At 43.7% G+C, this 25,735-nt stretch overlaps 1 protein-coding gene across 24 annotated transcripts in view; it reads left to right on the forward strand.

Moving 5' to 3' along the window:
• LOC116846577 overlaps positions 1 to 25,735 on the forward strand; it is a 248,303-nt gene that overhangs the window by 98,062 nt on the left and 124,506 nt on the right. For all 24 annotated transcript variants that reach the window (XM_032820608.1, XM_032820604.1, XM_032820584.1 and 21 more), the window contains exon 3: positions 12,462 to 12,509. In XM_032820608.1, coding sequence (XP_032676499.1) covers positions 12,462 to 12,509 — 48 coding nt within the window. The remainder of the gene's footprint in view (positions 1 to 12,461; positions 12,510 to 25,735) is intronic.

Genomic DNA, 25,735 nt, shown 5'->3' on the forward strand with positions numbered 1-25,735 from the left:
GCGAGAGGGCAGTGGGATGGGGGGAGGTTCGAGGGCCGAGATGCGTGCACGCGCATGCACGCGCACCTATCGGTCACCTCTAACGCGGCCGTGCGCGCACGACGCGTACACTTTTGCCCCAGTAACCGTCGGACGACCCCTCGCCGTCGCTCCAGTTATACGCCCTCGCCCGCGGCTGGCATATCTCGCGAATATACCGTGCGTATGTGCGTGCACGTAGCCGCCTTTCCGCGATGTGAACGACGCGCACGATGAGTGGACGGACGCGACCGCCGCGTCGCTTGCACGCGCGAACGCTCGTTGGGCTTTTCGAGGATGAGAGATGGACGCGCGGCGCACTGACGTGACGCGTTTCCTACGCGGAAGTTTTTCGACACCGTCTGTTGCCACTTTGACGCTTCTCCCTGTCGCGAAATTTCAGAGTCTCTTCTTCTCTCTCTCTCTCTCTTTCCATCTGCTCCATCTTTCTCTCTATCCATCTCTCGCTGCGCGAGATCGAAGGGAGGGTATTTCGCGAGATGACGTTTCGATCCACCCCCGATGGCGTGCGTTTCCCGTCGGAAATATCCTCTGTGTCTTACGTGAGTCTTCGTCAGACGCGGCGAGTCTCGCCGATGGGAATCTCCGTAGAGACGTTTCGCCTACGACGCAAAGACCATTTCGCGAAGTCTCATTGATACGTGGCGTCGTATACAGCGAAATGTCTCGTCGGTTAAACGCACTGTTTCTTATCTTTCGCAATTTAAAAGTCGCACGCGCGTAAATACGGAAGGAGATATGAAGACACTCCGTCGACTTTGAGCTTCGACGCTGTGCGCTTGCGGGATGATTGAGCACGAATGAAGCGTGCCATTATCCGTGCGGCAAGAGAGTCGCTCTCTACGTGCCCGCGAAATCACACGTCGACAAGCACGACGGATACGAGTGTTCCCGACGTCAAACTCGAGCGGCGTATTGTAATTTTCCGCGACGTGAGCACACTCGTTACTTAATTGATATCAATGCACAGCGATAAGACTAATACCTCTGGCGCGTTCGAAACTCCGAACTCCGTTCAGACGTTAATTGGAACGTGCTTCTGTGTGTAGTACGCGTGCTTTTCGAGAGTGGTGAATTTTCGTGCGATATTCACACCGCGCCCGATTAACTTGACGGACGCGCGCTACCGTGCGCAGACGATACTTTAATTACAGAATCTGCTCCGCCACGGCATGGCGGAGGTATAATCCCGCGGGTACACGTTCCCTTCTCTCGAGATACAACCGGGGTTCTTCACTGAAATTCTGTACTTATATATAACTCTGGCGGGATTCTCTGTTATGAGTGTAAGCCAGCGATCGTTAAAATCTCGCTGAAAGGATCAGTTAATAGCGGCGATTGTTGCAGTTTGCAAACGCAGACAGTGCAGTCGCACGCAGATCGCATGGAAGCTGTTAATTCCGTCAGCGCGAACGCAGAAAATTGGATTTTCGAGCGTGTATAACGAATTTGCTGATTTTACAGCGAAATCTTACTTCCACTGGTCAAAAGTGAGATGTACGATGAAGCAGTAAAATGGGAATGTTTCCATTGAAAATCAATGAGAATACTCGTTGATTATCTATGAAATATTCCTCATTCAATTAGAAACATTTTTACTGATTCATTTTAAAAGAACACACATACACACACATATACATCAGAAACAGAACACAACTGGCGAGCAGATTTAATACTTTCTGTCGATAACGACGTCTGCTTTTAATACTTGGCCTTGGCTGTGAGCTGAACCGTTTGGAATTCGACGTCTCGGAGCAAAGCCACGAACGAGTTGCTTCATCAAAGTCTAAGAGTTGTAGCGGATCATTCTTACGCGAATATGGAAAAGTTGAAACTGTTCAAAAGTAAATTAGAATTCTGGTGAAGGATAAAATATTAATAACATTAGTGAGCGTCCTGGAGTCTCTTTCGGACTCGTTCTTAGAAATCGAAGTACGTTTCCTTCAGAAACGAGTAGAGCTGCCTTTTTACAAATAAGAGTAAAGGATAAAATATTAATAACATTAGTGAGCGTCCTGGAGTCTCTTTCGGAATCGTTCTTAGAAATCGAAGTACGTTTCCTTCAGAAACGAGTAGAGCTGCCTTTTTACAAATAAGAGTAGATAAACGAGACTGTTGCGATAGCGACCGTGAGTAAGCCTTTTCATGCGGATCGCGTTTGAGTGGCGCATCGCTCATTCGCGATAACGATGAATGAGTGGGCGCTTAGTTTGCTGCGGTTAATAGCAAAATCTTGTTGAATCCTTTTGGGAGCTCGCATCCATCTCGCATCCGCGACATACATTTCGAAACGCGCCCGAGCGATGAGCACTAAGCAGCAGACTCGATATTTCATGACAGCAATATTGTCGGGAGAACGCAGGTAGAATTTATCTTATTTTGAATTTCGGAAGCACACACACACACACACACACACACACTCTTTCTCTAGACTTTCATCTTTCGACCGTGTCTACACGGAACGAGAATTTTATAGTAAAAACTATTACAGGACTCTGTAACTGAGGAATAGACCGACATTCTATAGTAACTTACTTTATTCTTTCATCTCATATGTAGTATTTATATATTAGAAACTGAAATATATACTATTAAGGGGATGCTGGAATCGAACAATTCGATAACGCAGAGATAATTATCACTAACCACGTTAATCTTTTCGTATTTCTTGTACATGTAGATATCTTATGTAAATGTGCGTTATATTTATTTGTCTTATCGTATGTAGCGAAAGATCTAACCACGCGTACGTAGAAATTTTTCTGCATACTTTCCTGATAATTTTAAGCTTCCAAATTTTAAAGTAAAAGCACAACAATGTTCTTTAAAATTTTTTCGAGCGGAATAAACTCGCGTTCAGTATATACAAGCTACAGATCTTTTGTCCCACGTTTACTTTAACTGACAACGTCTAACAGGCTAATTTATTCTTGAAGTATCAATTTTAAATTTTTTATCGTTTCTGTCGTATTGAGCAACGTTCCAATTCATTATTGCACGTATTTCTATTATATAAAAGTACTTGTAATTCTATGCAGTCAATACAACGCAAACTTTGCAGGGAAAAGTCAGTAGGTAAAGATTTCGACTCAAGAGCATCCCCTTAAAACACTTGCTTAGTTTCTAACTAAGAAATCTTTTATGTTCCTAGTGAAATTTATTATGTTCCTTAGCAAGATGTGCACGGATCTATTCCTGACGGTCTATTCCTGAACAGCCGAAAGCATAGTAAAGTCGAGGAGAATTTATATGAAGAAAGAAACTACAATATTCTCTCCGCGTCGAATTCGGGGCTCACGGAGCTCACCGTCCCGCGCACTTACGTCGTGTGTTTACGACGCAATTGGAAATAATAAACGCGATAACGATCGAATCGTTAGTTTCGCGAGTAATAGGGTCAAGCGTTGATAGGATCGTCAGTGACGCGCAACAATGGGCCCCTGCTAAATGTTTCAAACTGCCGGCCATCGTTCACAATATCGTCGACGTCCGATCCTTATCGATCACGATCGTGTCGCCTGCCGACATCCGAAATTAATAATTTCCGCCGATCACCTCGCTGATCACATTCGACTAATGTGAAACAGCGAAATCGTACGACGACGTATGACGGTGATTTTTCCGCGAGCACACTCGACATATTTGCGCTGGAATATCATCGACATCGTTTGTGAATGAGTCTGACCTCTTTCTCCCTCCTCCCTCTCTCTCTCTCTCTCTCTCTCTCTCCCCCTCTTTCTCTTGTTTTACGTGATCCAACAAGTCACGACAATTTTTTTCCCTTTCTTTTCTTTTACCCGAGATATTTTCATCACACTCTGAAAACTCGGTGCCGATCGAATTACCTTTTCATTCCGCCGGACTCGTACACGCTTCCACGCGCGCGCTTGTTTACGCGAGAACGCGAGTTGGTGATTCGCACGTATGCGAATGAATCTTCGTCCCAGTAATCAACGTGCTCCCGGTCGTTACTCCACTTACGGAGCTACTCCCCGGCTCTGCGCTATCTCGCGCGAGTACATACCTACATCGCTCATCCAGTTAATGACATGCGCGCCCGCGCGCTCATCCGTTAATTGAGGCGTAGTCACAAACGCGGCCTATGCGTTTCACTTTCGTCGCATTAAACCCAACTAGGCGCAGGAGGGTGGAGGGGGACGCGGCAAGGGAGTTGTGTCAAATATTACGAATTCATGTTTGCGAACTGATAGCGCGTCAGCGGCGCGGTTATTAGTAAAGTTTATTAAGTCAAATTGTGAATGTGTATTCATTAATTAAACTCATGTCTAGGTCGCCGTCGTGATTAGTCGAATTCCCACACTCCGCTCTCCGTTCTAATGTTATTACCCGAATACCACGTATCGGCTCGAGCAACCTCGGGATTGACGTGTTCATGTCGACAGGAAATAATGGAGTAAACATACGAGGCGAACTTACATAGCGAAGTAAACATAGAGAACGAACTCACTTTGTTAATAAACGATCGGGGGAAGGTCGATGAGCTTCGTCACGGCGGACGCTCACGAGTCGCCTGTGAAGGTATAAACGAAAAACAGAAAGTGAAAAAAAAGAGGTCCTTCCTCTGTTGTTAGTCTTTGATTCGCGACAGTCGGCGCTCGCTACAACATCGGTCACGTTTCAAATCGGCGTGACACGCAGAACCCCGACGGCGAGTCGCGCGTAACGTCGGCTACCGAGACCGCCACGATCGAAGATAAGTGCTAAGGAACGTTCACGTCGATTTTATTGCCGGGGACGATGTGCAGCAAGTGCAGTGAGTGTTGCCAAGGATCTAGGCACAGTGTGGACGCTAGCCCCACGCCAGGCTCCGATTCCGAGGCTTCAGGTAACGATAGCTTGATTGTAAGGAGAGCAGGACTCGACTGTCGAGATCTCGCCACTTTTTCCGTTGCGATCTCTCTGCTCTTGCCAATCGCGGCCGTTCTTACCTTACCGTTTCTGTCAATGTCTCTAGTTTTACTAACGTGAACGTCGCGATAAGCGACGAGTGAACTCTCGATGTGTCTTCCTTTTTACGATCGTGACGACGCGATCGGATTCGATCACGTCGATCTGCACGGATGAAAATTAGGGAGCGGGAGGGTAAAACTTGATTTAATTATCTTTTTTTTTTAATATCATCTGGATGTTCTCTTTTTTATGCTTCACGCTTCATAGTTCCATATTTCCATTGCTGACTATTCAATGACTGATCCAGTCAGGCGGAAGCTCAAGCACTTTCACATCCCTTTTCGGTTATGCTCACCTCCTCAATTTGTCTATGCCGACTGACTGTCGTGTTTAATTACCTTCTGCTTGCATCAGTGTTTCTAGAAGTCTTGTGGAAGTGGCATAGTGTGAAAAGTTTGGCGAAAACTCGGTATGCTTGCACATCATTAGCTTGAAGCCTTTTGCTATTTCGACGATGCAAATATACCTTTGGAAATTGAAGTGAAAGCGATCTAAACTTTCGAATACACCAAGTCAGGGAGGGAGAGAGAAAATCGGACGATCTAAAATATAGACCAAGCGATTTTTATGCACATAAAGTTTGCACGAAAAGTAGACTTGGCGTTATTCAGCAAAACAGGATAAATCCGCGAGGAAAAAAGTGCTCGGCGACTATTTTCCTTTTTCCTACCCGCAGCAAGTATTCGCTACAAAAGTATCATCGTCCCACCGTCGGTAATGGAACGCGACGAACTTTTGTTGTGTACTCGCATTACACAATGTTCCCTCGGAGAAGGCAGCTCGATTAAAGTTGAAGCTGGCGAAACAAGTTGCGACTTTCGGATTAGACTCACCGCCAACCCCCGCGTGTCTCTCTCCGCCACCGTTCGATTCTTTCGTTCCTCCTCTTGTTCTTCGCGCCTCCGTGGTAATGTCGGCGCCCTTCGATCCTCGCCGCGTTGCCTCCCGTCGGGACGATTTCTGTTTGCCTCGTCGAATGGACTTGGTCCCGAGCGCCCTCTCGATGGCGCCATCAATACAAAAGCTGCCGAACTCCAGTTAAAGTTCCGACGCATTCTCCACTTGATATCGGCCGGTTTTGCAATCACGCGAAGCTCGGCATCATGCTGGCCGAGGTATAAGGGAATATCGCGACTGTGCAGCGTCGGATTACCGTTGACCTTATTTCGCTTCTCTCTTTCGTTCTCGCAATACGATTCTCCGTTTATCTACAGCCTCGAGGAAGTATTTTTCTCTTATTACATCACTTCTTTCCGGTACGTGGACTTCTTATCGCGGGCAAAAATATCAGCAGAGGAATTCTCTTGATTCCCTCTCTCAGAATTACGTTTTATTTCGATTCGCCGCGTTTGCTTCATCGTTGATACGAGCGCGTTCGTGAGATTTCCTCGCGGTTGTTCCGGTTGCAGAATAAAATATGCGCGCTCGGATAATCGAACTAACTTTATTTTATAGCGAATATTTACTTGTGTGCGCGCGCACACGTGTATGTGGAAACGAGCATACAATACACGGCACTTCTGATCCCGATAAGGATATCTTATTGTAGTACAGTGACGTGAACTTTTGCAAAGTTTGATTAACGACAACGGAGTGTAATAAGGACGTGAAGTTGGCGTCGGCGATCTCTTGTGAGCTTACTTCACTTGGCTCTATTTTATCGCGACCTCTCTCCTCTCGAATACGGTTCGGGCGCGTCTTCGCAGTCTCGCTCCGTAACTTTCTTCCTTCGGCCACCATCGTCTCGAACACACTTGAGCTCAACAGCAGTCGGATTAACGGCGGATTACACGCGACCCCAATGAAAAGAGTATTGAACTCGCAAAACGTAATTTTCGCTGACTCGATTGTCCAACAATTTGTACGATGTTGGACATATCTTAAGTCATGCGCGTAATCACGCATTTTTATTTAATATTGCCCATGATAACGACAACACAACGAGAGAGAGATAAAGAGAGGCAGAGAGGAAACTCCTAAGGCTTGAGCTTTGACTGAGGATATTTTGAAGTCTTATATATTCGGTACACCGTGATTCAAATCCCCTTGTAGATGTATTTTTATCGTTCTCCCCCGTTTTTCCTCGATGCAATCCGTTTTCTACCGTTCGGTTTCCCTCCAACACGTTTCTTCCCTCCATCGCGTTACATTACGACTATTTCTCGACGTACACAAACCTCTCCTTTGTACATTGTGTGGGTACCTATTCACGATACTTCTCTGAAATATGAGTATTCCGAGACGTGCGCCGTCGACTTTTTGCCGCTCTCTTGTGGCCCCTTTGTCAGTGATTTTACATCGTACGAGCTGCGAATAACGCTCCGCGTTTGCGAACTGGAAGAACGAATCAGCGAAATAGCGAATAAATAAAATCAGAGTCCACAAGATGTCCGAGTCTTGCGATCTGCAGTCGAATAACAGATGCCGTGTAAAGCTCGCGGTGAGAATTCATGTCTGTTTGCTTTATTTACCGAGCAATATCGTACGCGTGTTAATAATTGTTGACAATTTTGTAACAGTTAATCACTAAAAAGATCATTACACACCGAGAAAAAAGTGTCTTCGAAATAGTGAATATTTATTCGGTGGATGGTTACTAGTGACATGTTCACTTAAATCTATATTTTTATTTTTATCTAAATAAACAATTGCTTGAAAAACTAAGGTTTTCTCAAGGTTTTAAGAAAATGTATAATTTCTTATTTATTTCTTACAAATATTTTATATATTAGTATACTTAAACTACCCGGCATCGCCCGGGTTACCGCAAAGTGTCAAGGGGATGAAATTCAAGGGGAGGAAGTAGGATGTCCATGTTTCATGGCAGCCTACATTTTCTGCAGTGTCCTAGAGAGTAACTATGCAAAATTTGGTCCAGATGTGTCAAAGGGTTTAGGAATTGATATAGGGAACATGCAAACAGACATTCTCTACTTTACATGTATAAATAAGTGAATATGTTACTAGTATACTCACCGAATAAATATGTGTTCTTTCTTAGATATTTTTACTCTCAGCGTATAATTCCGTATGCCTCCTCGATTACCTCGCCGGCAATTAAGAAATTTCTGCAAATTTCATTGAATTTGGTTACGTCGAATCGCACATTATGATCGAGTGTCGCGATTCCGGGACTCACAATGGTAAGACCAACAGTGACCCGTACACAGAAGACACTAATCAGGATTATTTCCTCCCTGTGTTTCATCCGTGGTCCCTGGGGCTCCAACTCTTATCACTAGTCGCCAGGTTTATTACTGAAATCTCCCGGCGATAAATGAGTGATGACGAACGAGATCCCTTCGTTTTCTGTCTCAAGTCGCCTCTCATTTCTAAAGATGACCTTACATACTTTTCTAAAGATCCGCATTTAATTTATACCTCAGAAGACAATCCCACGACTTGTTTTTCTTCCCCACACTTTCAACACATTTCCTGTCTTTTTCCAAGAGTAGGTAGATTTAAAGTGAAACAATTTATGCGTGCGAAACGATTATTCATGATTATTGGTCCGCAAAAATAGACGCGAACCACAAGCAAGAAAAGTGCAGGGCAGCACTTCCGTCGTTCCTAGTAAACGTTACGAACTAATTATAACCAGACGCCAAGTGTAGCGAGGACTTGGAAGGTCACATAGTGGTCGGCGTATAACTTCCTCTTCCGCCTCGCCGACTATTCACCTATACCTCTACCGCCACCCTCGCAAAGAATTTAACGATGGTATTTCTCTCTCCGGGAGAGAATGTGCCGTCGATGCCGCAATCGAGGGCGCGAATGAGTAACGGTAGCACGTAATGTCGCGCGTTCACCGCATTATAAAATTATTGGCTTCGCGAGAGGTCGCGACAGGTCTTAATACCGTACAACGTAGCGCAGAATTCGGTGATCGACAATTCGCGCGATGTGTGGGCGGGAAATAACGGTCTATTTGCGGAGATTAATTTTCGCATGAATTTGACACGATCATTCCCGGTCATACGACTCGGGCTGCCTCGACTGACGCGCAAACAACACGCGCGCCGTTGCGTTATTTTCAATCGAATAAAAATAACGGGCGTGCGGTTCAGCCGCTTTTTCGTCAAAAGGGGCGTGCATAACACGTTTCGCCAATTACGCGACAGCGATCATCTGCAACGCGCACCCGCGAAATCACACGTATCGCGAAACATCCATTGTCGGCGGTCGGCGATCGATTGGTGTCGTAGGCGAAGGGGCGCTACAATTTCCGTTTCCGGGCTGGCGTCCTACCGTAACGAGCGGCTTCCCAACCGCCCGGGGCCCAATATAAATTCCGTTTAACGTGCCAAGTGCGCCGTGAAAAAGTCCCGGATTCTCGACAGGCCTGAACGGAGTTACGCGTTTGAAAGGGAGGCAGCGAAAAGCGCGAAGCCCTGTGTGCGCGTCGCGCTCTGCCTTCGGAGCTGTTCGTCTCACCGCTCTTCTTAATACCGCCGCTCTTTGACTCACCACGCTTTCCCACGTGACTTTCATCGGAATTCAGGGGAGCTCTTCTTTTCTTTAGCGCGGACCTGCCGTACCATTTGTGCGACTCGCGGAAAAATTCTTTTCGCTCGCGATAACTACCGACACATCAGACAATATCACGGGGATATTAGAAAATTCACGATGTTATTGACTGAGAAATCTCTCTGCACGCAAAATTTGGGCAAGAGGAAGTCGCAAGAGGGAGAGGCTTGTCGCAATCCTCGAATATACAGCCTGTAAAACATAAGATACATATTATGTAATATCAGTTCAAAATATCATAAAGATTAAGGAGATGATATCAGGAAGGATGGGTGAGGGGGGATGGTCCATATACGAGTTTGATAGTAGTCTATATTATCCGCAAACTTCTGGAGAGTAACTATGCCAAATTTTGTCCAGACCAGTCAAAGGATTCAGTAGTTTATAAGGAACATACAAGCAGATATTCTATTTTATAATATATAGACAAAATATATCATATTATAATATACAAAATATATCAACACTGAGAAGAAAATGTTTGATTTTGTTAACTGATCACATAAAGGAATAATCACTGATAAATAGTGGTCAAGAAAAAGCAATTTTTTTATTAAATTTTACTATAACCTTAGTAATAATAACCTTATGTGCATGTTACTACCATTTTCGCGTTAGAACAAGCAAAGAGTATGGTTGGAGCCAAAAATAACTGTACCTTTAACTAGGTCAACCATTTTTTTCCTCAGTAAATAATAAAGAATCGGAAAATCGTGGAAAATGTAATTTTGCTGAAGTTTAAACGAAGAATAGGAGTTTATTAATTAACTTGTCCGAAAACTTCGCATATCAGAAGTCGTCCGTTTTTTATGGTGTATAACTCAGAGATTGTTAACGTTTTGCCGGGGAAATTCGACACTGAATTAACAAAGGAGCTTGAGCTAAAATTCAGATCGAGACTCTTCACGGACGATAACATCGTCGTGAACGCGTCCAAGACGAAGGAAGCACCGGGTGACCTTGTTAATGAGCGTCGACCCACTAACGAGTGCTTCTGAAGGAAATAGGTCGTCACGGTATAAATCTAAATTCATACCTCCCGCGTGGCCGAGAATGCGGAAGCAGCGACATCGTGGATCCTTATAAATTCACACGGTCAACGTACATATATACCGTCAACCCGGACGGATACCGCAATGTATATACCCGACGTAAAATATGCGTGATTCATATATGCACCATAATACAAGTACTCATACACACACACACACACACACACACATATATACACATATAGGACGTACAAGGTGTCTGTAATCGATCGCAGTGTCTTTTAGGTCCGTATTAATAGTTGTTGCTTGAGACTTGCCTCAAGTGAAATGTTCAGATTTGAATTCAGAGTTTAATGATGCATGTGATATTAAATAAGAAGAAAAATCGTTTGCCACGGAACAAAGTGTGGACCTCTTTTCTTGAAAAGAAGATAATTAAATTTGATCAGTAATAAGGAAAATTAGTGAGCTGTATCATACTTTATTAATGGATCATTTCTTGATCGATTAATAAGAGAGCTTACACTTTTGAAGCTGGGATTTTCGATAAAGAAACGTCGTTTCTAAATTGATCCAACAGGATTCACGGAAAAGTGATAATTTGCCCAGCTGAGACACCTTATACGAAGGCGTGCATGTACGAGACGCGTATACGCACATCGACGGCTCTCAATTTACAGTTTGTCACGTGTAGACGTGCGCTTTGCATAAATATACATACACACGTGCACACACGTGTCCATACCCCGTGTACTTACGCACGTGCGTGCGTGCATACGTGCGTGCGTGCGTGCGTGCACACAAGACATGTCCCGGTTTGGTTCTGCGCTTCGGTTGGCAGTTTGTCATACGTTGACGTGCACTTTGCATAAATATACAACGTGCAAATAGTAGGAGGGAAAAAGGCGCCCTGCACCGTGAGAACGCCTGCTTGATTTTCGCGCGATTGCACATGCATGCGCCACAGCTACTCGACTACTGAGTAGAGATATGTACGCGCATATATACTCATATACTCGGAGGAAGTGTGAAGGAAATTTATCGGAAGTATAGAAACTAATCCACACCTGCACCAAGTAATAGCAGGTCGAGGTTAATAACGCAATAAGTCAAAACTTTCGTGTATCGTGGCGCCTTTCCCGAGCCAGTTTACATAAGCGTCTAAGAATTTTTCTCGAAGAAATACTCGCGCGTGCTGCATCGCGTCCATCAGTAGCAAATAGTGAATGTTTTACGTGGTAAAAAGTATTGGCACTTCACTATTGTGAACCACCAATATCTTGAGTTTTCGTATAATGACACATCGGTCGCGCGTGAGTCCACACGACATCGTGAATTGCGAGCGGCTGATCGAAATTGGCAGTTCGCGCGGTTCTTCCGCAAAGTCGCGCTTTCTCAAGTCCTTGGAACTCAGTCGCGAAAGTATCGTGTAAGGGATGGCGGCTTTTCCGCTCTAGGCCTCTGTGCAATATCCGTAACTTTCCGGAATTCGAACTTTAGTCCGTTCGCGGAACTTTCCGATACTTGTTATCGAAGTTTCTCGAAACTCCCAAACAAGTGCGCCATACCATCGTAATAATTGTAAATTTGCCCAAGACCAATATGTGTCGTAGCGAGATGAGAACAACTCACTCCCATAAGCTCCCCGTATTTGCGAGTCATTGTTTAAAATGGCCACACTACGAGTAGGAATATTTATCAGTATAAATAGAATATGAAAGATATTACGGCGAACAAAATTTCTATATCCTTAAATATTCGATACAACGACAGTACGAACGACAGTAGATGCAATTTTCGAATAATTTCGAATTACTCCGCGAGTTCTGTTTGTCCTTAACCACTTTCTGGTCGTTAGCGTGAAGTTGCCTGCAAATTGCTTCTTGTTGATAGATGTTTTCGCTAATTGCTGTTTTCTCCGTTTGTTTACAGAGGAAGAGTGGAATCCAGATGGCAAGGGTCGACAGTCCAACGATACCGGTGAGTCTCAACTTCTTATGAAATTTCACTCGCGGATACAGTCTACAACTTTCTCCGTGTCTCTTTCTCGCGACTCAACTACTTCGGTCTTTGATCCAATTTATTTCTCTCGAGATAAATCAAGTCGTCTCCTGCAGGACGTAATTTCCATTTTTTCCGTGAGGTCAGGGTGCAATACACATCTCGTAATGAGTCCGCGCTTTCTGTCGCTTGTCAAGCACGCCGAAAAAAAAAGTTTTACGATCATCACTCGCAACACACACGCATATTTTTCGCCCTATCGAAGGGAGATGGAGAAACGGAATTTCGAGGATGATTTTCAACAGCGTGCAGAGGAACGGGATTCCTCAAAGCGTTCTTTCTATCAAATATAAAAATTCTATCGCTCCGAAGCCCTGAAAAACGTACGACAACCGTAATAACGGGATTATTCTTTTGCGTAAAAACGCACGGAAAATTCGCTGTCGCTCTTTTTGCGCGCCAAAGTGGCTAAATCTGTCGCAAATAGAGGTACTCATTATTGTCTCGCGAGATCGACTGTTCCATGGAGGGATTATCCAGATTGCATTGCCTGCAATCGCCTTTGGCTCCTGTTCCTCTCGTTTCCTCGACTCTCTTTCTCACCCATTTGATGCCCTTCTCTCCCCCCCCTCTCTCTCTCTCTCTCTCTCTCTCTCTTTCTTCCTCTCCTCACGTCTGCCTCCTATTCTCGCCTCTTCCTTGGCCTTTAAGTAGACGCATTACGAGCTTAACCCCTGGAATCAGCGAGGCCTCAGTCGGGTTTCCTGAGTTCAAGTTTCACCCTCCCTTCCTTTATTCTCTGAAGTGACTGCACCCTCCGTTTGTACCGCATGAAATTGATACGCCGAGCCTCTCATCTTCATCGCGAACCCATCCTATCCTGCTGCAATTGCAGATTCGCCGTACAAAGCGACTGCCTTGGCGGGGAGGAATGCTCCGCGTTTTGTTACGCCGGCTATTTTTACTGCGTGATAGGTAGATAGACCAGACGCGCATGTAACCGGATGGGATATGTTGTCGGGCAATTTGATCCTCTCCGATCAAATAAGAACAGTATCTCGAGATATATCGCTAGCTGCTGTCATGCTCGGCTTGCGAGTTTTCATCTCATCGGTCTCACACGTCAAGAGTGTACTGTTTAATATTAATGATACTATGCAAGATTTTTAACATGTCAAGTGCATCCAAATTCGCGCGGAAAGTTTGCTCTCGAGAATCAGGGAAAACGAGACGATAAATTAGCAACGAACGACTATTAGACCATAAAGACAAGGAACGTCTCTGATGTACTGCGAAGATCAAATATAACGAAAGAAAGTGTCCCAGCTGGTAAACAAGAGGAGCATGTATCTGCGATTTCCTTCTTCGCTGTTATTCCTCGCTGAGACATCCGATTGTTCCGTGTTTTATTTCGCAACTGTCGCGCAATGTCGACTCGGAACTGCTCCGGGCGTTTTAAGTTAAACATCCTACGGGGGTAAGAAGATCAGCCATCTCGGATTCGCGCTGTGTCTTATCTTATTGTCACGCTCGTTTTTCGCCGACGACTTCGAAATTGTACCGGTAAATTCGCGTTGCGACATAAATAATTTATTCATGTGAACATAAGAGAATGTATATCGCATTTTTCGGTGTATTATCAGTGGTTTTAAGTGATTGCGGGACATCCCCAAAAAAGCTCCATTTTAGACATTGTGATTCGCGTTTCTGTTCACGATACGGTAGACTTTCCTTGTCTTTACTATCTATCAGTTACTCACTGGGGTGACTTGGTCACTTTTCATTGTTTCCTTTTCAACAATCTGAAAGAGCCAAATTTTTAATGCAGGAAATATTAAGAGCAGTAAAATAAGAAGGTAACATCATTTGAATAATAATATAAATATATTTTTTTAATGTGTATATATATATTAGATTTAAGATACATAATATTAACGATCCGAAATGCTCCTTCGTGTTTTCAAATCAAATCAAAATTTTAAAGTAACGTTTTTTCCAAAAAATCGCTTCCGCCCTTACTCAGATATTTTTCAAGAAATCATTTCCTGCGGAATTGAAACTTTTTGAACCTGTATGGATTTTTTTCTAAATAAACTTGCAAGAATCCTTCGGATTACAAACCGGAGGTAATCGCGACGATAGAAAACTCTGTAGATAATCTACCGACGTGTAATATACCGGCTCGTGCGCCGCTAATCCTCCGCCTCCGTCGGGGGCGGCATCGTCGAGATGGCGTGCTAGAGACCGACGTGACGGTGGCGATTGCGCGGAGCGGTGATGGTGGAGGTGGCGGCGGTGGCATCGCCGACGACGCTTTCAACGGCGTCGTCGAGTCGGCGCGCCGCTGGCGAACGCTCTGCGCAACTGACCGCCGAGTGAATCTCTTTAAACAGCATCTCTCGCCACACCCTGCCGTCAGTTTGCACTCGCGAGACGTTGCCGCAGCACGAACATGGATATGCGAACGCTATGCTCGCAAAAATTATTAGGTTTTCCGAAAAGCTCGTGCCAATTTGCAAAAATAGAAGGAAGAAATATAAACGCATAAGAGATCTTCAAGTGTAGATTTGTTTTGCGCGACTCAGGTAATTTCTGCGACATTAATGTTAATGATGATTGAAACATTCTCTCTAGATCAAAAGTCTACTCTTGAAATTACGAATATATGACAATTTTTTGACAATTCTTTGAAAAATATCAAAAATCCACGCAGTATTTCGTATATGCACTTCTTCGTTTCGCAATATTTCTTGCAATATATCTTTTCGCACGAACTGAACATTCGTTTTACCAGAATTTCTTTACATTCCATGACAAAAATTCTCCATCATTAATGCTTAAAAATGGCACGAGATTTCAGAACAATACAATATTTTTCATGTAACAGTGAAAGGGTTACAATCGAATATCTCTTGATGAAAACGTTGTTCTTTGCTCGAATAATGTACTAAATATTTTTCCGTCATACAAAATTCCGGGGTCTTTAATATAATCATAAGTAATTATTTATTTACGATAAAACTGCGCATGATAATATTCCTAATGTAAAATCTTTATCTCTTTTTCTAAAGATGCGAAGCGAGCAGCGTAAAAGTTTACAATTTGATCGACTTTTTTCTCAAACGGAAAAAATTTGCATACTCAAATCCGTGATTATTAGAATATCAATGAAAAGATACTACACGAGGTTAATCAAAACGGAACACCGCAGTCGCTGCTCTTCTAGTATAAAATCGATTCCACGATAATACGATGAAACTCATTTTCCATGAACCCCTCACTGCACGATCGAGTGAACATCCAAATCCGTACAGCCACGGCGAATAGAAATAATACAATCGATATCGAGCCGAACTCGCTCGCCGACAATACCTTTTACTTTATTTACCGTTATTTCTCAAGCGACTGTTTGGAACGTTGCTGCAATTTATCTGATTTCTTGACATAATGTCAAAATTAATAATTAAAACGTTTTTTTCAATGTTCAAAAAATCGAAGATTCACGAGGAATTCACGCATACACATATATATGACAAATATATATATATATATATATATATATATATATATATATATATATATATATCTCGAATATATTTATACTGATAACATTGTATTTGGCAACAGAGTTTAAAAGCAATCATTTCATAACTAATATCGTAGCGAAGCAAGTCCATGATATCATCGAGATAAAAAATATCGCGCGAAGATCGGTCACGCTTTATTACTGACGACGTATTAGTTGCGAGTGTGACAGAGAGAAAGAGAGAGAGAGAGAGCGCAATTCCTGATATAAACCGGAGACACAGACGAATGTCTCTGTATGAAAGCAACGAACTTTATTTGTCCAAATGAAAATTCCCACCATATTTCAGAGACAATGACATCTACCACATTATCATCACATATTATCATTCAATATCGTACGATTCAATCGAAATAATTTTCACGAAACATTACACCCGCTTATCTCACACCGATCTTTTTACCACTCAAAAATCTCCCGTCCCCGAGGAAGGGTCGAGTAACCCTCGGGTCAAGGGTTAAACCGGTCGACCGTCGGTGCCATCGACTGCTACGCGGCTTATCGCCATATCCGTGCCGCGCGCGGCCGGGATGATAAAGAAGAGACCGTCGTGTCTCTCGCAGCCTCTCTCTCTCTCTATATATACATCTATCTATCCATCTCTCTCTCTATTCTCCCTCGCTCTCGCGCTTCTCCCCCCACCAAGCGACCTCACGTGACGAGCGGCGACGCGGCGCGGATTCTCCGTCAACTAATATTGATTATAAAACCGGCGGCGGCAGCGACGGCGGTGGTGGCGGCGGCGGCGTGGTGGAGGCGGTGGCGGCGGCGGTGGTGATGGTGGTGGTGGCGGCGGCGTCGGCGGCGGTGGCGGCGGTGGTGGTGGCGGAGGCGGCGGTTTCTTCGCTCCCCTTTTTTTCTTTTACCAGCCGGAGCCACGGGCGGTAGTACACGCGCGCGGGACACAATACGCCCGTAGTGTGCGTCGTGGCGGCGGTGGCGGCTCGTGCGGAGGCGGCGGACTACTCTCGCGGAGGGTTGCCGGAGACGGCCGGCCGGCTAGTTCGCGGTGAAGTGAATAAGGGCTCGTCAGGGCCAGACACGCGCGTACGTGGCCGTTGTCTCGTCCGTGATCTTGTCCCATCCTCGTTTTGGCTCGGCTCGGCTCGGCTCGCCGTTGCCGTCTGGTTTGGGCTGCTTTCGTCGCGGTCGCCGACTCCGAATCGCGCACGAACGGACACTCGCGGACCGGAACGTCGTCTCCACGTCGGCCTGAGAGAGAGTGCATTGACACGGGACGCAATGTAAGTAAACGGAGTACGTGGTGGCGCGCGAGCCCTTTAAAACGCTGGAACGAATTGCCTCATTCTCGCCGGCGGACTTCTAATCGGGGAACCCCCTCGGAGACACGCCGCTCATTTACCAAGTTTTTGATAGCCGCGCTTCTCCGGGCGGAAGAGCGGCCGACGTGACTAACTCGAGTTGGTCGTGAGGGCCGCGTGCGGCCACCGGTAACTACCCTTAAAAACGTATACACACGCGAGCGAGGAACTCGCGCGACTCCTTGGTGGATTCAATCTCCTGAGAACTTTCGTGCGCGACCCGAAAGTGCGTTTCTTCCGAGCGGGACGCGAATGAATGGGGTTGACGAGCTTCGGCCACTGATATTTCGTAATTTGTACTTATTTCGAGGCAATGCATGTTTCCACATTTTTATCGCCCCAACTATTAAATTTATTGCGAATAGTTACGAATAATTTGCAATAACTTGTAGCAAAGAATATAAATAATTATCTCAAACAGAAATCGAGGGAGAGAGAGAGAGAAAGAGAGAATGAAAGAGAGGGAGGAAAAGGAAAGATATTCTTTTGTCGTAAAGGAGAAATAATTTGTCTAAAACATGTCGACACGCGGGTAGACATTCCACCGACAGAATTGAACGTTTTAGGGGAGTGGTATAAAAAAAATTGGTACATACATAAAATATGAGAGATTTATAATAACTTTTAAGAGAACTCGTCGCTCTTGGAAGTCCCAGGCGTCTCGGAAGTGCAATTTTGTGAAATAAATAGATGCCGTGATATCGACAGTACACTCGAGAAGGTTGGGACAAGATATCGCGTTTAATATTAATGAACTTTCCGAGTTTAAAGCTTTGTGACCTCTTTGGTAAACTTTCTTCGCCGCTAGACGGTTCCTCCTCTCCTCAAGAAACGTCATTGACTCCACAGAGATCGTTGACACATCGTAGACTATAGCGAGCTATAGAATAATTTTTCGTTCGCGCCTCGGCGAGTAGGAAGGAATAGTCCTGGCGAATAGTGTGCGCGACCAAGTGCGCGTTCGCGAAACGAGCGTAGCTGTAAATTTGGTAAGAGGAAGAAAGTAAGGAAGAAAAAGCAGAGGCACGCGGTACGCCCCAATAATCTCATTTGGCTGAGCATCGACGCGGGCGCACGGAGTATGTGGCAATTTCACAGTCGTGGTATCATCTCAACCGTAAATGCGTCCGTCTCGATTGCACCGATATTTTCCGCCAAGCTACGCTCTCCGAATTCGCGCGGAAGATGAACGGTATTTAGACGCTTAGCGTAATCAGCCGTCGCCGAACGGGATAGGCAGCAGCCGCGCGTGCATTCGGATAATACGTTATTCGAAACCGTATTATCAGCCGAAGGCAGAGGCAAGTCGCTAATATTATTACGCGTATCGCGGGCTTTATTATTACGCACAGCCGCTGCGCCGGGCGGCCGTCGCGCCGCGTCTCTGTGTGAGTTCCGCCCCGTCGCCGAATTATTGCGCCACTTCGGCGCAAATATCTCGTTGTGTTTGGGAGATCGTTGACGCGCAACACGATTAAAGTGGATAGAATACCGAATCAAAGTAATAAAAGCGGACGCGCCGGCCGGCTAATTGCACTCCGGTCGTTGCACGCGCCGTGGAATGATTGCATCACCGGTTAATCGCGCCGCGCGCGCGCGCGGGGCCAGACGGGGGACAACTGCACCATGCTGTCGCATTGTGTTGCGCCGCGGAAACAATCGCGGACACAGGGTACATCAGTTTATCGTATCTTCGCGGCTACGCCGGGAGCATCCGTCTTTCGCAAGCGTTGCCTGGCCCTCGAGAATCGCCGATTATAATCCATTACGCGGGTTGCGCAGCGCAGCAGAGCGCGAGTACAGGGCGGATACTCGTCGGCGGAATGTACAATCGATCCCACCGTCTGGCTGCGGGGTAACGAAAGTTTCGCGCGACAGGCTTGCCGATATCATCATTTACACAACGCGAAACGTAAACACAAAAAACAGCACGCGAGAGAGAACCTGCGGACGCGACGGTCTGCGTGGTGTCTGACACAATTCATGACACACCCCCGTTGTGCGGAAAAAAGATTTTTGGTTGGAATTAATCGATTTCTCTTAGGCGAAATATGAACGAAGCGCAGAAAATTAATGTTGATATCGCCAGGACTCTGTTAAAACTTGAACAGTATTCTTGGACAGAATTCTGGTGATCTCAACCGAAATGTACCTGGTTCGTACATATTTCGCTGGAAATTTGCTTAATCCAACCAAACTTTTTTCTCCGTACAGGCAGAACTCGTCAGACCGAATATAAAATTCCTCTACCGCTTTGCGAATAACCACGTGAAATTTTGAGTTATTAATTAACGAAAATCGATGAATGATCACGCGCGATGCTCCCTAAATGTCTTGAAGTGAAATTTCACTTGGAAAGTAGAGCGACAGCCGGAGTTATTCGAGTTAATTTGAATTATTTCTCACTCCTATAGAATGAATCGTTGAGTGAATATTTTCATTCAAATTTGAAGCGTGAATCTGATGGATTCTATCATCAGAGAAACATACTCTATCGATTGAATCATCTGCTCATATAGAGTCCACTCTAATTTTGTGCGAAACATTCACTCTTGTCAAATCACAGTATTTTCACTGTCGCCTCGAGTGAAAATATTTTTTGCTCCAAGAAATTTAGAGAGTACAGTAGACGAGCTGTGATGGCGACGCGTCTGTTATCATGTGCTTGTATTTTGTGGATCAAACTGAACTAAAAAATTATCTACAACTTTACAAGTGACCACGTAAATTTATAGTCATCAATTAAAGAAAGAAGGTGCATTATCATGCATCAATAATAGATAATTGTCAGACTTTGTATAATTAGGACGGCGCGCGGATCGTAATGTAGAATTATATCTTATGAAGAACGCCAATCGCTCTTTATGATGACATAGTTATTTGCTCAAAGTACTATTCTTGCACCGACCAGTAGGCGTGAAGCCTGCTTCCGCGCGCTGAAACAAGCGTTCGCGTCATCATTCACGTACCGCGATACAGGAATAGATCATGTCTTCTTGTATCTGGAACATCCTTCTTCTGCGCGATCTCTCTTCGCGCAGCGAGCTTCCCGGGATGCGGATGATGACGTTGAAAAAAAGCTATCGTTATTCCCACGACAGTCCGTGATAAGGCTGTCCAAGCCCGATACATAAAATGACGACCCTTGGCCTGCAATAATTTTTTTATACCGCTCGCGTATTATAGAATTCCCGGGAATTTAATATCGCGCGGCGCAACACGCCGAATGTTCGATTAATTGAGTCGATAATGCCCTGAAAGTAGAGATAACCATGTAGAGAGAGTCGGCCAGTTAATATCGCTGTTGATCCTCGCTCATCCGTGACGAGGTTCGTTGGCGACCCGAGGAGCTGGCACGAATCGATCTCGGATCGTGACTGATCGATGATCGGGCAGACCCTTCCTCTGTAGTATCAGCTATAGACCGGAATTGATGATGATCTACGAGCAAGGCGAACGAGGCGCTTCCTGCCAGCAAGATACGGACGACCATGCCTTGGCGACGCCGACTTCGGCTCCATTCATATTCAAACGATATTTCACGAAGACGTAGTGGATAGTTCTCCACTACGTCCGACTGAAGTCAATTCCCCTTTTGTCGGTGTCTTCCGGCGTAAAATCAACGTGTCGATACCACGCACGCGCACGCTAATACATACGTATGCATGTGACTTCTCAAAAAAAGGAAAAAGAAGAAAATAATGAAGGGGAAAAGAATATACATATATATATATATATATATATATATATATGTGTGTATGTGTGCCTATATGTATGCACGATTACTTCGCGAAGTGCGTTCGCGAGAACTTAGCTAATAAATATGTCGTTGGCGTAAAATATACGGCACGTTTTGTGTAGGAAGCGTTCGGTGTATTCATGAGCGTGCGATACACTTTGTACGTGACGTAAAATAGAGCATAACCGTAATAGTAACGTGTCAAAAGTGGAAGTTGCAATCGTGCTCTAGTATAACGTGAAATTAATATGTACGCATTTATTATTAATCTGCTCAGAACGGGCGGGTAAGCAGCGAGAGTTCACTACACGCTCCCAACTCGCAACGTTGGTCGTTTCGCGCCATAAAACAAATTGAATGCGAGCGTCTGCTCGTCATAGCGGTTTTAGCTCGCATCTTAGGCTTGTGTATGTAATCGACGAGAAGAAAAATAACAATTAAGGTGAAAGAATGCCAGTTTCCGGATACATATCTAACATTGGACAACTAAGCCTGGACATTCTTACTGTTTTGATCTTAATACGAATATTTAAGCTCTTAACATGATGTATACACAGAAAAAAGGATATTCTTGTTCTGAAAATATCTTTATTCTTTACATGAAAATTTAGAAATGAGATTATATGGCGTAAACGATGAGATTTCTTGCACCGATACATTTTATATAATTCAATAAAGAAAGAAAAATATATTCTTATTATTTGAAAATAATCTTCATGAGTGGAAAACACGAAATATTGGATTGAGAATATGGAGTTTTCAAATGTCGGCAGAATATATCTTTATTGTCGAAATAAACATTATATTTCTTATGAGACTTGTACTTGCACGTACTTCTATTATAATATTCGCATAAAATTATAATGTCAAAATTCATTATCAAGACTTAAAACTTCTCCTAACAAAATTATGTATTATATCGTTGCTTATATATGAAATGATTATTAATTTGAATATATTTGTCTTAATTATTGATTATATATTGATATTGATTTCTTTTTCTGTGTATATGCATGAATTCAGTACATGTACATATCATTTTATACTAAAAATTTAAATATATCCGTATTTCAAGATCAAAACAATAAGAATGTGCAGAATTAGATACGCGTCCGTACACAGAAAAACGTTCACTGCATTCAAGCGATTAAATGTTACTTGTTTCAAGTATTTCATAAGTTTATATATTCGTAAATCTACCATGAGTTTGTCACAGGCGTTAAACTTACTCAAAATACATTTTGAGTCCTAGCAAGTTTAGTATTTCAATTAAAAATATTAAATTAAAACAAATATTCGGCTTACCTACTATGTAAAGTGGAAGCAACTTTTTTTTTTAAAGTTTTATGATATTCCTGTAAAGAAAATAATTCTTCTTTTGAACATGATTATAATGAGCTTTTTTAAAATGTGTGACGAGTACATCTTAAGATTATTATCGAGAAAGTATTCTCTGTGGAAAACAACTTTACCTCAAAGAAAGAAAGTAAAACGAGCAGCCGCTTTGCTTAGCGGTAGAATAGATATCTTTCTCTGTGGTTTTATTGGTACTTTTATTGGTACTTTTACTTTACTCTTTAGGTTATTTAAAAGGGAAATATGTTCACATATCTCGATTACTCGCTCGCGCGCATTCATTTTCTTTCTGTTCCCGTACACGTTTACATAATTGCGTTATAATTACAATCGTTACCTCACACGCACACACACACACACATATGTGTGCACGCATATGATCTCGTTGTGTAACAATCGGCGCGTTTTCCGCGCGACTATTCTATGACACATCGCGCACGGTATGTTCTAATACAAAAAAGCTATTTTATTAGAGCCGGATGACACAAATTCAACAAAAATCACCATCGCAGACGCATCCGTACAGCGCGCATTTCATTTGCGACATCGCGCCACGCTCAGGGAACGTGAAAAATCAACTTCCCTACTTCGACCTCTCTTTTTTCCTGCAATTTTTCGTAACAGGTGACCTTCTTCCTGTGCGCGTGCACGAGCGCGAAAAATTTCTGCGCCAGCTTTTCGCGTATCGACCCGATGTTCTGCTTTATCGATTCGCGATATCTATCATTCGCTTGAAGCGCGATTTACATCTCCGCGAATTCTCCGCGTTTAATCGATAGTCGAATTTTCGAGACGTCGCACAGTGGGATGAAACGAGAAATCGTGTTTCAAAATTGTCTAGAGCCTTCAAATCTGAGTCGATTTTAATGCGGTTTTTTTAAATTAAAGCTTATTAAATTCTGAAGAAAGTTGTCGGGGCAGATTTCTTAATTTCACTTTTTTTCAAAATGGGAGACGTAATATAGCGACTGAGAAACAGAAAGCACATTTAATGTGCTTTAATTTAACATATTGCGTAGGATTATTCTGATTCTTCTGCTTTGAGTTCATATTTACGATTCCTAAGTGCCAAAGTAACACAATCTATATGTAAAAAATAATGCCTTAGTAATTACATATTTTACATGTAAAGTATAATAATAAGTGTTATTTATGAAAACATTTTCCGTGTGTTGAATTGGCACAAAAATTAAAATGGATAAATTGGAATATGTGAAATATATTAACTTAAAATTTAACCGAAGATTTTTTACATTGTCCTCACCTTGCGCGAGTATCCAGCGTGACTTTTATATTTTTAATACTTCATTTTCTTATCAAAACATTGTATACATTGTCACATAATAAAATACTTGCTTAAAACTTAGACCTTATAAATTTGTTATTTTGCGGGAATGATAAAAAAATCTTCGGTTAAATTTTAAGTTAATATATTTCATATTATTCCAATTTATCCATTTTAATTTTTGTGCCAATTTAACGGAAAATGTTTTCATAAATAACACAATTTATTATTATACTTTACATGTAAAATATGTAATTACTAAGGCATTATTTTTTACATATAGATTGTGTTACTTTGACACTTATAAATCGTAAATATGAACTAAAAGCAGAAGAATCAGAATAATCCTACGCAATATGTTAAATTAAAGCACATTAAATGTACTTTCTGTTTCTCAGTCGCTATATTACGTCTCCCATTTTGAAAAAAAAAAGTGAAATTAAGAAATCTGCCCCGACAACTTTCTTCAGAATTTAATAAGCTTTAATTTAAAAAAACCGCATTAAAATCAACTCCGATTTGAAGGCTCTAGACAATTTTGAAACACGATTTCTCGTTTCGTCCCACTGTGCGTCGGTGCGCTTCGTGCAAAAGCGAACGACTCTACGATACACCTCGAAAGACTGACCAAAGGATCACGAAGAGAAGAGCGGCTCGTGAGCAACGGAAATTGAAAAGAGAAAAATACGCGGAGATTTCGCGTGTCGATGAGGCAGGTAGAAGAAAACGACTGCGTCCGCGAGTCCGCGTGTAAAATCCGACCTGTAGGGAGCCGAAAAGCCCTCGGCTCGAAGCTCGCCAAATCCTCCGGCACACGATACTATCGCCACGAGCAGCAGGCCGTCAGTCGATAGCACACGTACACGCAGGCACGCGTTTGCGTGCAAGCGACGCAATGATCGCCCCCGCAAGCCGTTTTATGTGCACGAGAAGTCCGAAAGTCGTGTATAGATTTTTTCGCTCCGCGCGCACGTTGATGTGTGTGTGTGTGTCGGCGCCCACGCATTTCCGCGAAAGCCGCACGCACGGGTGCCGGTATTTGCATCGTCGTCGGCGGGCGCAAGGGAGAGAAGTGGAATTAAGGGAACAGTGAATGTACCGCCCCCGACGTAGACTCACCCCCGTGCTTCCGTCTTCTTGCTGAAGGCTCGTGTTCTCCATCTGGCGTCGAGCCCCTTCGATTTCTCCCCTCCTCGAGCACTGATTTGCGCCCCATTATTATTATCCGACGTCTTGCGAATACCAAAAATGGTATCGACGATTCCGCATCGATTCGGGCCGCAGCACTGGTCCTCGCGCGCGGGAACTTCGCATCGTGAGCTATCAGCTATTCGTGAACATCGTTCGGTTATCTTTGAAGTTACATTTCGTTATTTTCATTTCGGGCAGATATATACACGACCGCAGACGTGATATTGATTACTCGAAAATCAAAGGTAAAAGAACGAGTCGTGAAAGTAGTCCGACTATTTTTGGGGATTTTAACACACAATTTAATTTTGATCGCCGGAATTCATTTCAATTTAGAGAAAGCACAGATTAGAACAGCGTGAATAAACAGCGGCAATAACAATAGTTGATGTTAAAATACACTATAGTGAGGAAAGGAATTATAGCTCGCGAATTAAATCATAACAGGATAACCGCTGTCGGCAATCCTGCGGCATTACGAGTGACATGTATTCTGGCCGTCGAGGCATTACAATTATCTCGCGGATAAAACGGGCTTGTGTTTGTGCGCAAGTCCGCCTGCTTACTTCGCAGGACAAGTGGCCGTCTCGTGCTATCGGCTCCAGCCTCGGACAATTAGGAGAAATTAACGTGCGTCGCGCCGTTAACTCTTTCGTTCGCTGAACTTGCGTCGCTCCAAGAAACCATACAATTCGGACGGTACGATTCTTTCGCGAGCCCAACACG

Source organism: Odontomachus brunneus, unplaced genomic scaffold (assembly GCF_010583005.1).
Source record: "Odontomachus brunneus isolate Ranch 3 - 2012 unplaced genomic scaffold, Obru_v1 Obru_scaffold_066, whole genome shotgun sequence".
NCBI classification, from domain to species: Eukaryota; Metazoa; Arthropoda; class Insecta; order Hymenoptera; family Formicidae; genus Odontomachus; species Odontomachus brunneus.